The following is a 15,824-nucleotide window of genomic DNA, read 5'->3' as shown; positions in this document are numbered from 1 at the left end:
GGTTAGTGGTGAATAGATACTCTAGTTGTCTAACCCATGGTTCGTGGTGAATAGATACTCAGACTATGGAAACTATGGAGACTATGGAACCTTTGTGTGGTGCAGATCCCCGCAAAAAAATCTCACAATTTTGATTTTTCTTGTTTTTTCAATTAGAATGTTAACAGTAACAAAGAATTAGGATAGCTTCTGTTATTGTGAATGATATGACAGTTGAAATCCATCCATCTATTTTCTACTGCTTATTCTGTAAAGTGGGGGTTGGGGATGGTGGTGGTGGTGGTGGTGGTGGGGGGGGGGGGGGGGGGGGCTTGGGCCTATCCCAGCACTGTGTGAGTCTGCATGTTCTCCCTGTTCCTGCTGGGTTCTCTCTGGTACTCCAGCTTCCTCCACAGTCCAAAGACATCAAGAGGGACCAGGTTAATCCAGACTCTAAATTGACCGTAGGCGTGGCTGGGAGAGCCAATGGTTGTCTGTCTCTATGTGTTGGCCCTGCCATGGACTGGTGACCTGTCCAGGGGGAAGGCTGCTGGGATAGGCTCCACCCCCACCACCCTCAACAGGAGAAGATGGATGGATGAATACATAAAGTTGTCAGAAGTGCAATTTATTTTGCAATTTTTCCTACGTTAGCACTGTACAATAAGGGTATGGTTAGCAGATAACCAAAGTGCCTCAATAGATTACAGCAAAGATGGATGGAGAAACTGGTTGTGGAGGTGTGTGTGAATAGTTTCATAAGAGTTACATGTTCACCACTTCACAATAAGGGTCACTAAGAACATTACTCAGCTGTTAAATATTTGATGTTTTAATTTAGTACTCAAACCACAAAGCATTAACTAACTGATATTATTATACCCTTATTGTGAAAGGTTGCCTATTTCTTTGATTAGTTTGGTTACAGAAATCTGCTGATACATGTCAAGAACCAATAGCCTTTTAAGTACAAGTCAGTGGTAGTGAGCATCGATGATCGTCAACACGAAGCAGCAGCACAAGTGTGTTGTCTTAGGTGTCCACTGTCCATAGAGGGAATTAATCTGTCTACAAGAAGCACCTACTTTAGTTGTTGAAAAAAATCTGTGCAAAAATAAATAACTAAAACCTCTTTAACTAGCAGGTTCAGAATTAAATTGATTTTTGATCGTCTGTGCAGCATGAATGTACTGGATCCTCAGACGCAGGAGAAAACATGGCTCCGTGAAGCAGGAAACATCTTGAGTGAGAGGAATAGAAAGTCTGTTTGCTTTATTAAAACAAGGAGCAGAGAAAGGCCTGTAAATCCCAGGGAGTGGGAGACTCGTGATATAGGGTACAGTCTCATTGCTGGGAGTCTTCAGGCTCTTCTGAATCCTCCAGTGGTCCTTCGACTTAAATATGAAGCAAAACAGAGAGAGAGGGAGCGAGAGAGAGAGAGAGAGAGAGAGAGAGAGAGAGAGAGAGAGAGAGAGAGAGAGACTGTCTCAGGAGCAGTTTGTGTAGTACATGTCTGCACCACTGTGGGATACGTGCAGCCAAACGTTACTGCTGGAACGTCCAGATGAAAACCCACCACTGCTCATGGGGATCCCTGAGAACCGTTCCTCACATTGGTCATTTTTAATGAGTTTGGGTGACAAATAGGGCCCGACTGATTCACTGTCATCGCGATTAAACCGGCCGATTATAGCCTGTTTGAGAATAATCGGTCATCAGCCTAAAGTGAAATAAAATGCAGGGAATAAGACATGGTTTCACTTTGAAAGGAAAGGGCTTGTGAATATTTTAATTTTGTTCTTATAATTCTTGCCCCACACAAAATACCTCACTCTTTTGCAGTTGTTTTTTTCATTGTTTGTTTTCAAAGATGTGATGATGAACAAAATAGTTGAAGATGTTAGAATCACTGTTTTGCACATGATCATTGTTATTATTATTATTTTAAAAAGCTCATGGTTCATTGTTGTTGGCCTTATGTTAAGGATGGTTATTGTGTTAATATCCTGCTTGCTTCAGCAATAAAAAGGATTTGAAATTCATTTTCTGCCTCTAATTTACATCTTTTAGAAGTCGGAAAGGCTCAAAAGCAGCCATTTGTTCTATATATATAAAAATTGTGTGTGTGTATATATATATATATATATATATATATATATATTTACCTAAATCAACACAATTTGAAAATCGAATTTAAAAAAAAATCGGCCGATTAATCCGTTATCGTTTTTTTTTCCTCCAATAATCGGCGTGAGCATCGGCTTCAAAAATTCCATATTGGTTGGGCCCTAGTGACAAATATTAAGAACACCTCTTAGTAGAAACTAGTATGAAGTAAAGTCTCAACTATAACTACATTTACAGTACTTAACAAAAAGCATCTAAAAGATTTCTAAAACTGAATCCTCTGATTTATCGAGGGTCTGTTTTCCTTCAGCTGTGTACCTCATTCATTGGCGAGTGAGTGTACACCGATTCAGAGAGCTGGTGTGATACCATTTGGTACGGCAGAAGTCCATGCATTCACAACTGCTGTTCACTGCTGGCTTGTGTGGAACTCACTGGTGCTCTCAAGGCCACGGTGGTTCTTCCACTACGTAGCACCGCTTGTTTCGGACAAAGTGAGGATGAGGTGTGGGTCGGCGAACTCTGGCAGAGTTTTTTCTATGATTTATTCATTCTGTTAGTGTTTCCTCCCCTGTGTGAGTGCGGTAAGAGTAGCATGGGTGCAGCTTCCTGGATTCCCCCAAACCAACACCGCCCAGCTCCAATTCCCACTCATCAAGCCTGCAGTGATCCGTTCCTCGTCTCTTTAACTTGGAATAACTCTCTGGTGCTTCTGGTGACCAACTCGTGCTCTGCATTCAGGAGCCATCATTTGTGGATTCTCAGGGAAATCCACTGTGGGTTGGGGGGTTAGGGTTCTAGCCACTGAACCACACACACCTGCCAGCCTCCAGCACACTCACTCTGGACAGCCAGATTCTTTCACACCAACTTGTCACATTTAACATTAGTTTTTGAACAATAAACCTGCAAAACTTTTCATCCCGTCCTGCATCTGCTGTTAGGTTCAACAGACAAACCCAACATGATGTATGTGGTGCTGGAGCTACTGCTGCCCGGGTAGAACCATGAGATATGGATATCATGTGATGGAAAAACAGCTTCAAATACACCTATGGATATCCCAAATACTTGAATAGTACCACAATGCATGTTCCGAATGATTACTTCTGCAATACAAATACCAGCAATTAATCCTGGTATGAATCATTTTTCAAAATTACCTTGCCCTATCACAGAAACTGTACCAGAATAAATCGGTCCATCCCTCCATCTTCCCCCTCTTATCCTGTTAAGGGTGGTGGGGGTGGAGCCTATCCCAGCAGCCTTCCCCCTGGACAGGTCACCAGTGCATGGCAGGGCCAACACATAGAGACAGACAACCATTGGCTCTCCCAGCCACGCCTACGGTCAATTTAGAGTCTGGATTAACCTGGTCCCTCTTGATGTCTTTGGACTGTGGAGGAAGCTGGAGTACCAGAGAGAACCCAGCAGGAACAGGGAGAACATGGAGACTCACCCAGAAAGACCCCGTGCTGCAGCCGGGGCTTGAACCCAGAACCTTCTTGCTGGGGGGCCACAGTGACGACCACTGCTCCACTGTACCGGCCAGAATGAATATATAAACAATATTTTTAGCAATTTAAAATACGCTATCTAAATCTATTCCAGCAAAAAATGTAACATTTTATACACATTCAAAGTGTGTAAAGGAACTTTTATTAAACTAACACAAACACCATAACCACTCAACAATCACACAATGTAACAATCACAACAAATATCACAACATGATAAAAATATGACACAAATACTTGGTGTAGAGAACACAAAGCTAACTTAATCTCATAGCCTAGCCAAGTGTTCATCTGTAATCTCCTAACAGTTGCTTGCATCTTCTAATTTAGTGGAGGATAATCCACTAGCATGCTTTGATTCAAGGAGGCTGCTGATGGAGAATCTGGCTCTGGAAGTCTGAAGCTTTCAAAGTGTGGTTCAGCCTCAGGGTTCACCTTCATCCTCTGGGAACCTCGCTGATGCTCCAGAGATGGTAGCCCGTTGGAGGAATCACAAACGAGAACAAGCAACTTGTGTTTTGCCATTTTGAGAATATTGCAATGTGCATCGTATGATATCACTTCACGTCACAAAATACTGCATTTAGATTGTGTCCTGACCTGTGTATGGTGATGCCTACCTTATCATATTGCCCATACGCAGCCCTGAAACCACACGAGCACATCTCAGAAAGGTGAGTGATGTAAACTGAACTGCAAAAGAACAGCTAACAATGCCAGCATGTAAATTCTTCTAGACATGTTTCTAAATGAGGATTAACCTGTTATGGACCCACAGATTCTTGAGACAGAACTTGTTTTCTCCTCTTGACAGATAAACAGGAACAAACACTTAACAACGGTGGTCAAACAAGCGTGAACTCTGAAACTGTGCTGGAGAAACTGCACTCAGTGTTGCAGTTGTGAAATGGAAATCTCAGAAATGTGAGCATTTTTTCAAACATGATGCAAGACTTTGTTACAATCTTGAAAACTCTGGTTGGAATTCAAGATTTCTAGCACTTTGTTTGAAACACTCAAAGCTTCTTTCTCCCCCCTTTCAGATGGTGACATGACCATAACCCACCTTAGGAGGTTTTAGTGACCACAGTGGTCGTTACCAGTCTCCCTGTGAAGAGAACTGGGGCGTGAGGATTCCTGAGGAAAAGCCCTCCCCAGTGACAACAGGCTTGGGCAGATCCACCAAGGTTGACGCCTCGAAGCTGCATTGATTGCTTTGTTTCTTGCAGGTTCCTGCTCGAGTCTGAGCTAACGGTTAGCAAGTGCTTGTCTACAGTATTTACGTCACAGGGCAACAACAGGGTCCATAACTAGTCATGTTCCTGCATGCCTGATGATTTTAAATCCAATATTCCCCAAGGACGTCTGAGACAGATTCCCAGATATTTGGCAGCCAAATGCTCTCAGGTACACAGCATCCATTTGCTGCATCTTTCAGCTGCTCAGGGCTGACAGGGCAGCCTCCGATGATCTATCGAAGCTTTTTCATGAAACAGTTGCGTGCGCCTGATGGAGGCTGATGACAAGCTGGATGCAAAAAGCCAAACAATAAGCGACAGAAAGCTCAACTGCTTATAGAAGTGCAGAGTCAGCTGATCATCATTCTCTTTTTCACACCTGAACACTGTCTACTTTAGACTCTTTCCAAGTAGAGCAGGTCCAGCACCTCCCTCCTTCAATGAACCTCCACCCAACAATTCTCCATCAGCAGCACATCCTGCAACAGCAGCCACCAGAACCTTCCTTTACCAGCAGGAAGGTGGAGCAGATCCAGGATCAGTGGGGACGGAGAGAGAGCAGGAGAGCAGGACAGAGACAAAGACAGAGAATGGAGGAAGACAGAGAGACAGAAGGAAAGAGAGGGACAGAGATAAAGAGAGAGAGAAAGGAGGAGAGACTGATGGACAGAGACAAAGACAGAGAATGGAGGAAGACAGAGAGACAGAAGGAGAGAGAGGGACAGAGATAAAGAGAGAGAGAAAGGAGGAGAGACTGATGGACAGAGACAAAGACAGAGAATGGAGGAAGAGAGAGAGACAGAAGGAGAGAGAGGGACAGAGATAAAGAGAGAGAGAAAGGAGGAGAGACTGATGGACAGAGACAAAGAGAGAATGGAGGAAGAGAGACAGGAGGAAAGAGAGGGACAGAGATAAAGAGGGAGAGACAGGAGGAGAGACTGATGGACAGAGACAAAGACAGAGAATGGAGGAAGAGAGACAGGAGGAAAGAGAGGGACAGAGATAAAGAGAGAGAAAGGAGGAGAGACTGATGGACAGAGACAAAGACAGAGAATGGAGGAAGACAGAGAGACAGAAGGAAAGAGAGGGACAGAGATAAAGAGAGAGAAAGGGAAAGGTAATGAAGGCAAAAGGCAAAGGTAAACCCCCCACCCTGCAAGAAAAGAGAGGAGTCTCCCTGCGCTCTGGCAGACTTATTTGGAGAGACCATTTTTGGTCCCAAAAAACAGGTCTAACCCATGTCACTACATGATCAGTGACTGGATGAAATCAAGACAAAGAGGCAGAGCCATTGGCTCTACTGGGGAACCACTCAGATGGTGGCGAGAGCACCAAGCTGCTTTCCCTTTCTGTCAAACCTAGCTAGAAACACCCCCTGCATCCCAGGCACCAATGTGTCTGCAGAGAGGGTATCTCCACCGCTGGAGACACAGCTCAGAGGATCGCTCCGAACCCTGAGGTGTGGATCAGCTGTTGCTCCTGCACCAACATCTGAAAACATGTTAACCCTTTGCTCCCTGTACAAGGCCACTTTTGAGTTTAACAGTTTTATTGTTTTCATTTTTTGGAAAAGAACTGATGTGACAGTTGGACTAAAATAGAGGTGCCCTTAGAGTCATGTGAAACTACAATGGCTGTTGCATTAAAAGACTAAAAGCACATGAGACAACAGAAAAGGTCATTTTAAGGTAAAGATTTAAGGATATTTTATTTGCATTTATTAATAACCGTGACAAGAAAAAAACTATTTAATTTTACACCTTAGAGAGCTGTGTCTGCCTGTACAAGGCCTCTGTTTTATTTCATAAAAGGAACTGAAATGTGACAGTGACATCCTTCCAGCGAAATGAAGCGCACTAAACTCAAGTGGAACCAGATAAAGCAGAGCACAAGAGACGATGGAAACGGCCATCTTAGGTTGAACAATTACAGAATATTTTATCTGCATTAATTAATCTTATCAGAAAAAGAAACTTCAGTTTTAATATCTCCGTGGCCGGAAATGGAAGTGTTTGAAGTTGTGCACTCCTGTGTTGCTGTTACACAGAATAATAAAGAACAGCTGTTGGAGTCCATCCATGAACCTTGACACAGCTCAGCAGGCCCAACAGCTGTACGGCTACAGAGCAACAGATCTGATAGCAGCAAATATAAACTGTGGGTGCTAACATTGAGCTGGCGTTGAATGCAGGAGAGCTGTGACTCTGGAGGCTGCTGGACTGTCCTGGCTGAGGTGTTCCTGGGTCCAGCCTCCTCATACAGACGAGATGATTCAACTGAAGCTGGAGACCGTTTTTTTAATGCATGTCACACAAGGACACCAGGATGGTGTGATTGTACCGATACCAAGATTTACACAGATTCTGCCAGAAAATGTACCTTTATTGATTCCTGATCCAAACAGGCCTATTCAGGTTTTTGGAGTAGACGTAGCAATGATTATCTGACGTAGAAACTAGAGACTCACTTCTTCATATTTTCACCATTCCAAAATGCAGTTTTTTTGCAACCTGTCATTTCCTCTTTTTTTGCTTCTTTCCATGAAATACAGCATTAAAAAAAAAACATTTTTGGATCCCAACACCTCAAGGTGAAACCCTCAAGAGCCTGTACAATTAAACCCTTGAGGAACAGGTCCAACACCTTCATAGCAAACATTCCACTGATAAAATAATTATGAAAGTGTTACAAACTTTCAACTAAAAAGAAGCTACGTTGCCAACAGCACCAGCTTCTTCTCTTGGGTTTGTACTGTAAAATGCAGGAACTCATAGTTGCAGACAGGAACTGAACAAATAATTTATAGAAACAAATAAAACATAACTACAAAACTAAACACTACACATGTGAGGAAACGTCAAAGCACTGGAACCTGTAACAGGTGAAGGGCACGCAGGATAACACCCGGACGACAACCAGGATGAAACACAAAGGACTGCAACACAAAACCAACCACTCAGACAACAAGCAACAGATGGAGAACACGAGAGCAGGAAGGCACTGACTGGATACGAGACGCAAGCCCAACTGTGGCTGACGAGGACGGACGAACCCACAGAGACAAGGTTATCGCAGGGAAAGACAGTCAGGCGCGGTTGGCAGCAGCTTAGGGTCCAGTGGAGGGTGCTGATGTGTCGCAGTTACAGTTTGTGATTGTTCCTCCATGCCTGGTTTTGACCTACAAGCTCACGACTGCATGTGTCTCGGACATTACAAAGCAATCCACCTGTAACCTGAACAGCACAGGTTTGGACAACCAGGAGAATGATTTCACATCGACGACATGATGACACAGAACTTGATGGCAGCACTACAAGGCCTGAAAAAGTGATTTCATGTTTCACTCCAATTCATTCATGATGTTTCAGAGTCCAGGTCACCGCATGGCAGACAGACACCTTTCTCCAAAGATGGAACATATCAGAAGAGAAGACAACAGCTGAGGAATTTCTCCTTCGACCTCTGTCAGATCTCCATCAGCGACTGGGCATCAATCAGTTGTTGAAATGACAGCTCTTGGAATTAATACTCAGAAAAGGTCCAAATTTGCAACGTGCATGCACACACACACACGCACGCACACGCACACGCACACACACACACATACACACACACAGTGAATTGAGGCAGCAGGTGCAGGCTGTAAAATCACCCAGCATTAATGAGCCCTCTCTGGGTAAATAGTACATCCACCCACCTATATACTTACACCTGACATTTAGGTAAATTAGTGAGCCATAAATGGCATTCCTCCAGCGTTCAGACTGCATGTCACAGGAGACAGTAACGGCTGAAACGATGTGGCTGCACTAAACCTTTTTACTGCCTCAAGACTCAAGCCATCCAAACCCAATGATTCAAGAACAGAACACCAAGCAGCCTCAGGGTTCAGGGTTTCTATCCTTTAAAGATAATCGGCATAAATATACTGCCATTTTCACGGGGAAAAATGCTTTGAGTCCGACTTCCTCAAACTGTGAATTTGGAGATAAATTTTTGGTTCCACAAGGAGGGAAAAGTTATATCAGGTTGTGTGTATCCAACACACACACACACACACACACACACACACACACACACACACACACACACACACACACACACACAGCTGGTCAGTTTCACCCTTGCTGAAGCAACCAGCGGTGACATCAAATGCAGGATGCATGTTTACTGATGTTATTCTTCATCTCAGTTGAGAGTGAGGGTCTAAGTCTTGTTGTCATTTATTGGAGATTCATCCATCCATCCATCGATCCATCTATCGATCGATCCATCCATCCATCGATCCATCTATCTATCCATCCATCCATCTATCGATCCATCCATCCATCCATCCATCCATCCATCCATCTATCCATCCATCCATCCATCCATCCATCCATCTATCGATCCATCCATCCATCCATCGAGCCATCCATCCATCCGTCTATCGATCCATCCATCTATCTATCGATCGATCGATCGATCCATCCATCTATCTATCTATCCAGCTATCCATCCATCTATCCATCCCTCAATCCATCCATCATCCATCCCTCAATCCATCCATCCATTTTCTAAACCTCTGTCCGTTAAGAGTTGCGGGGGTTGGGGGTGGAGCCTATCTGAGCTGTGATAGGTTGAGAGGCGGGGTTCACCCTGGACGGGTCACCAGCCCATCACAGGGCCATCAGAAGCAATTAGGGGTTCAGTGTCTTGCTCAAGGACATGGTCACCAGGGGAAGTGAGGATCGAACCACGAACCCGTCAGTTGCTAGACGGCCACCCCACCTCTGAGCCACGTCACCTGGAGATGCTTGATGAACCATCAGATGAACTGATAAAAATCCAACAACACGACCCTTCCTGAGCCGCTGCCCAGCAGCAGTGTTGCTTTGGGGCCGATCCACTCCCAGGACTCCTGCCATCCAGTGACTGATGTATGAAAGATGTGGATCACATGAGGGTTTGTTTCATTCCAAGGCTCACACCAGAGTGCAACCTTAATTTCAATGCATGAAGAATGTCTGGCTCAATGTTACAATAGCAAAGAGGAAGAATGACAAAAAAGTAGGGAAGAAAAAGTGTAAACATTTTTAACCAAAACCTAAAGAGTGTGAACAAAGGAGAAGGAGTGTAAATTCGTACAGATGGGACGAAAATCTAAAACCCGTCTGTGAATGTGTGGAGTATGCGAACATACGAGGGTTGGAAGGGAGTTTCCCACTGAGAAAATTAATAATCCATCATCCAAATGTTCCCAGTTCATGAATGAGTCCCAGTCGATGTTTGTTTCAAATTTGAAGAAACGCATTCAAGATGAAGCTGAGATTTCACATTAGGAGTGAACTTGATGTGCGACCTGACGGCCGGCTGACGCACCTCGGGGGTTGCACTCTGCCTCGTTATTTTCTTTTGTCAAGTGAACAGTTAGGCGTTTACTCTGATCCCTCTCTCACATGGCGTGCAATTGTAAACATAAGCCAGGCGACTACGTTGATGCGTGAAGTCGTAGTCATGTGGACTGGTGCTCAGGGAAGGCAGCCAGGCAGCGTCCCACAAGTCTTTGCCTGCATGACCACATCTGAGGAATATCTCCTGCCTTCTTGCTAGCAGAGAGAAAGCACAGTGAAAATGACGTTCATGAGGAACCAAAATAAACACTGACGGTGTCACTCTTCTGTAAGGACTGAGGACAGGATTGCAGGTGTGTGAGGTACAATTAAATGGTGCCTACCAATTATTAACTTGAACAAAATGCCAGGAAAGCAAGGGACCTACCACTCTCCTATTGTTATATACCTATCTGATTAAAATCTCCGAATATCACTCTCAGAGTGTTTGTTAAGTACACAAAACCAAAATAATGCTCAGTTTGACATGTAGCACTAGAAGTCAACAAGTCGTGATGCATAATAAAACAAGCGCTCAGCTCTTATGAGGCCGAATTAATGTCACAAGCAGACACGCTACAGAAAGATGAGTCATCTTAAGAGCACACGTGTACAAAGTCAGTCTGCCACAATCAGGGGGAAGCAGAGCCACAACACTGGTTCTCAACCTGTTTCATCAACCCAGCGTTTCTCTCCTGGTTGCGTGCACACTGACGCTGAGGAGCACCAGATGACCAGCTCAACATGGAGAGATGCATCGTTCACTCTGAAGGAACAAACCCTCCTTGACAAACAGGAGGCTGAAAGTAACAGCTGCTGCAGCCCAAACAGGAAGGAGACCTGGCAACTAATTGCCTCGTATGTGATGATTATGTAAAATAAACAGATTTCCAATACAACTGTTCATCATTAGGGCACAATAACCTAGGACTGACTAAATGTGCGGGTGAATAAATCAGTGTTAGCCTAATAGTGTCAGCTGCAGCTAGAAGAGACATAAACCCTCCACCACCTGCTGCAGGAAACCCCGGTTGACCTGGTCTTACTACTGGTTACCATTCAACCCCTTCAGACCCCCAATTTTTCCTGCTGGGCAAAAAAACAAAACGGATTCCAACACCTCTCCAACATAAACGCAAAGTGTGAAAAACACATTTTTTGCTAACTCGTCTTTTTTATGTCCATTCTAATGGACGCCACGAAAAGATGGGCGTAAAATGTCATAAAACCTTTCAAGTTCATGTGTGTCTCTTGAGTTTTTAGGTCATTTTACGCCCTTCCCGTCGTGGCGTCCATTCATATGGATATGAAAAGATACAAATAAAAACACGAGTTAGCAAAAATGTGCTTTTTTCCACTTTGTATTTTTAATGTTGGAGAGGAGTCAGAATCAGTTTAAATATATTTTTGACCAGGGGTTAATAAAATACTCATGTTCATATTTGATTGAACAATCAGGATCCAATCAGTAACCAGCAGCGCTGACACCATCCAATTACCGAGTACTTGTTGGTTTAGAGACAGGAATATGTCATGTCCATTCCAACGGACGCAGGGTCAAAGAGGTGAAAAACAGCATGCTCTGAGGAGTCCCTCTCTCCCAGACACACACGAACTGTCCACGCTGTCACTTGTGGACATTGATGGACGACCCGCTACGATACAATCATCATTAGTCTCTAATTAGGCTGGTGCTATCACGCCTGCATGTGATATGAGTTCTCAGAACAGCACCATCACTAAGGTCATCAAACAACCAGAACTTCTGACTGAGATTTTTCTCATTGACTAAAGTTTGGTCAACCGTTAGAGGACATAGCTGATAAACTGCACTTTTAAATAACCACTCAAATATTATTGAAATGCCTACAGGGCTTCCCTTTTTTTTTTCATTTGCAAATAAGGTCAGTACTCATAGCATGTGGGTTACCACTGGGGGAAGAGCCCCCTTACACCCTCTGCTGGACTGGATAAACTCTCTTCCTTCCAGGGGTTTTGTATCTAAGGTCTACGCCACACTACGAGAGCTTATGGACGCTCGGAGCACGGAAGAGAAACTTTAACCTGAAGGATGAAGACATTTCATGGGACAATGCCGTCGTTGTCTTCCGCTTGTCTGGGTGGTCTGGGTCATGGGGGCAGCAGCCTCAGCAAGGAAGCCCAGACCAACCTCTCCCCAGCCACTTCTACCAGCTCTTCTGGGGGAATCCCGAGGCGTTCCCAGGGCAGTCAAGAGATATAATCCCTCCAGCGTGTCCTGGGTCGGCCCCGAGGCCTCCTCCTGGTCAGAAATGCCTGGAAAATCTCCAGAGGGAGGCGTCCAGGAGGCGTCCTCACCAGATGCCCGAACCACCTCAACTGACTCCTCTACATGGAGGAGCAGCAGCTCTACTCTGAGTCCCTCCTGAATGACTGAGCTTCTCACCCTGTCTCTAAGGGAGAGCCCAGCCTCCCTGAGGAGGAAACTCATTTTGGCCGCTTGCATTTGCCATCTTGTTCTTTTGGTCATTACCAGGCCACCCTTTTCCGGCTTAGGACCATGACCTCAGACTTGGAGGTGCTGATTCTCATCCCAGCCGCTTCACATTCGGCTGCGAACTGCAAGAGTTGTAGGTCGTGGCTTCATGGAGCTAAGAGGACCACATCATCAGCAAAAATCAGAGACGACCCCCCCCCCCCCCCACCAAACTCCACCCCCTCCACCACCCGGTTTCACCTAGAAATTCTGTCCATAAAGGTTATGAACAGAACCGGTGACAAAGGGCAGCCTTGGTGGAGTCCAACCCTCACCGGGAACAAGTCCAACTTTCTGTGAGCAACGTGGACCAGACTCTCACTCCTCCGATAGAAAGACTGAACGGTCCTTTGTCAGGGGCCATCCACCCCACATGCCCACTCACCGCTCTACAAAAGCTTATTGACGCTCGGAGCACGGAAGAGAAACTTTAACCTGAAGGATGACGACATTTCTTGCCTCCAAAAACCCCAACACATACATTTCAGTGTGTCACAGACTTTATTATACACCTGTCCTGGTTTCATATGAAACTGATACCAAGTCCAATCTGTACTATGTATCAACTCCATGCACAGGATACTGTGCTGCTCTGTTCGAGCCCCATGATGCTGGGTATCCAAAGTTTGGTCTGAATTGCTGGGCATCGTTTAAACATGAAACCCAGTCTTGTTGCTCCTTAACGATGACCCTCAACTGACACAGAGTGTGAAGCAGTGCAAACTGCTGCCTAGCAGCCTCACAGCTGCCCAAAAACTTTTGGTACAAAGGTGGCAACTGCCACATAACCTCAGTACTAGAAAACGTTTTATTTTCATGACATCGTATTACTTGAGTTGTCTACGGCACAGATTCACAGTGCAAGACACCCCTCTCTGGAGACATGGTTAAGCTCAGACACACAGATGAAGGCTAAATTGCTCAGGTTGTGAATGAAGGAACGTTGCACATAGGCTGCACTGCTGACGATTGATTGTGGTTGTGGCGAGGGGAGACCCGAGGGGTGGGATGCTGTTGGGGTGGGGGGGATTATGTTGTGGATTGTGTGTTCCCTTGTTGTAGTGGGAAACGTTCAATCAAAAAAATAGTTCCACAAAAAATTATGATCTAAATGACTTCAATCACCGCGCTAAATTGTGAGGGTACGCTGACCATCCAGTGACGACAAACTTCACGATCACTGATTGGCCGCTTCTGATCAACTCCATCTCAAAGCAGTTGGGCTGTAGCGCCACCTACATAATTAAAGAGGAATGGTGTTCATTAGCCAAATACAGGAGTCTGCAGTCTTTGTCCTTCCACAGTGACAACACCATGACTGCTTAGCCCAGCCTGCCTCTTTTACTGGTCATTAATCAGCAGTTACTGGCCCTGGTCTTAGTAATCGGCTCAGGACCAGTAACACCAGTAACACCAGCCCACCAACTCATCAGCTGGTCTCTAAGTCACGCTGGCTGGCTGATACTCCTCCCCCTCCAGCAGCATGCTGGCTTGGTCACTTGGTCTTCTGTTTATTGAACTGATCACTGAAATCAATCAGTTAACCCCTTACCTTCCAGGGTAAAGCGCCACAGTAGAGTTGCAATCAGGGATTCTTTCCAACGACACTGTCAACCAGGTTCTCAGTCACTGAAAAAAACACTTATAACAAATCGGATTCCATGGGTCCCTGGAGACACGTTCAGATGTGTGGTTTCAGATCCTGTCACCTCAACTCTGAGATCCTGTTCTGCTGTTTTTGGTTTAACACCAATTCACAGGTTATCAAGTCAGATTCATTTACCACAAATGAATTAATTTGATTACCGAATTACAGTGTTTAATTAACCTTTGGAACATTGCAAAGACCTCCCTTATTATCAGGTTTCCATCATCACATCTTAATGAACATTTTCAAGAGTCACATTAGAAAAGCTGGATGGAAAACGTCAAAATTTGAAAAATAAAGTGCCTCAATTTTGCACAACAGTTTCCACACTCCTTTGAGGTGGCGTTTACCTTTTCTGGAAAGAGTATCGTTGCAAAACCGGAGCTGGAGACCTCTTGTTCCAATAAGCTCTGACGTAGCAACTCCTGACTGGCCAGCTGTTCCAGCTGCCGTCTTCACACCGATCCCAAACCTTCTAACACTCCTTTGAAATGACTCGATCTCAGTTTCATTCATCAGCACAAACAGTTCATGCGTCAAGTTTCTGATGTGAAAAGTTAGTTAAAGCAAAGCTGCAAGTCTACACCTGGTTCACAACAGAAGTTCAGCTGGCAACGCAGGAAAACCCCATTCCTGAATGCTCCCCTGCACAATGACAGCAAAGTCAGCAGAAGAATCAAGACACAGAGTGAAACGAGTCTCTTCTCATCTACTTCTTTTAGCCATGAGTGCATCCCAGTTTGTTCACAACCTTTGCTCACTACCTAAGTTATCATCTGACCACAATGAAGGATGATTTTTCACAACATGGCAACCCGCCAGCTCCTTATTAATTATTGAAGTTTTGGCAGGATGTTTTATCAGGGATGAAACCCATGTCGGGAGGCAGGCTGGACCAACTCCAGATGTGGTGAGCAGCATTTCAAATGGGGGGACACAGCAGTCACTCATCCCCGTAGTACCAGTGGACGAGCCGGCCTGGCAACTCACGCTCAAGTCCTGACTACACACTCGTACCTACTGATGCACTCTTACCTCGGACGCTGTCTTGGGTCCCGATCCGTCAAACTGGTTTAATTCCCTCTCTGGGTTTTCTTGTCTCCTTCCTCGTCTCTGCGTTCCTAACATCGCTTCATGCCTCTCACTCTCCAGGCGCTCCGCGGACGGTGGGGCAGCGCTGCCTGCCGGGGAAACTTCCACTGGAAGTGAGGATGTGTAGACGGAGGGAGAGGGTCAGTCACGGGCAGGGGGAGGGCTGCGAGGGGGAGGGAGAGAGAGCGAGAGCGAGAGGCGGTGTCTTTAACCGAGACAAACGCGGCCGCTGCTGGCGCGGAGCAGATATTCAATGTCAGGCGGCAGACAGCGAGCGCGGCTCCGAGCAGCGCCTCTCCCCGCCCGCCCGTCCCCCGACTCGGAAACAGATCATCC

General features: G+C 45.4%; 1 protein-coding gene across 1 annotated transcript in view; it reads right to left on the bottom strand.

Annotated features, from left to right (window-relative positions):
* Window positions 1-15,613, bottom strand: part of LOC147268842 (SH3 and multiple ankyrin repeat domains protein 2-like) — a 256,844-nt gene extending 241,231 nt beyond the window's left edge. Inside the window, exon 1 of the mRNA XM_086223330.1 lies at window positions 15,432-15,613. Coding sequence (XP_086079456.1) covers window positions 15,432-15,524 — 93 coding nt within the window. The 5' untranslated portion in view covers window positions 15,525-15,613. The remainder of the gene's footprint in view (window positions 1-15,431) is intronic.
* Window positions 15,614-15,824: the final 211 nt, after the last annotated feature.

Source organism: Aulostomus chinensis, chromosome 2, assembly GCF_037954235.1.
Source record: "Aulostomus chinensis isolate RoL2024-O1b breed Wild chromosome 2, RoL_Achi_v1.0, whole genome shotgun sequence".
Classification (NCBI taxonomy): domain Eukaryota; kingdom Metazoa; phylum Chordata; class Actinopteri; order Syngnathiformes; family Aulostomidae; genus Aulostomus; species Aulostomus chinensis.
This window is presented reverse-complemented; position numbering and strand designations above follow the sequence as displayed.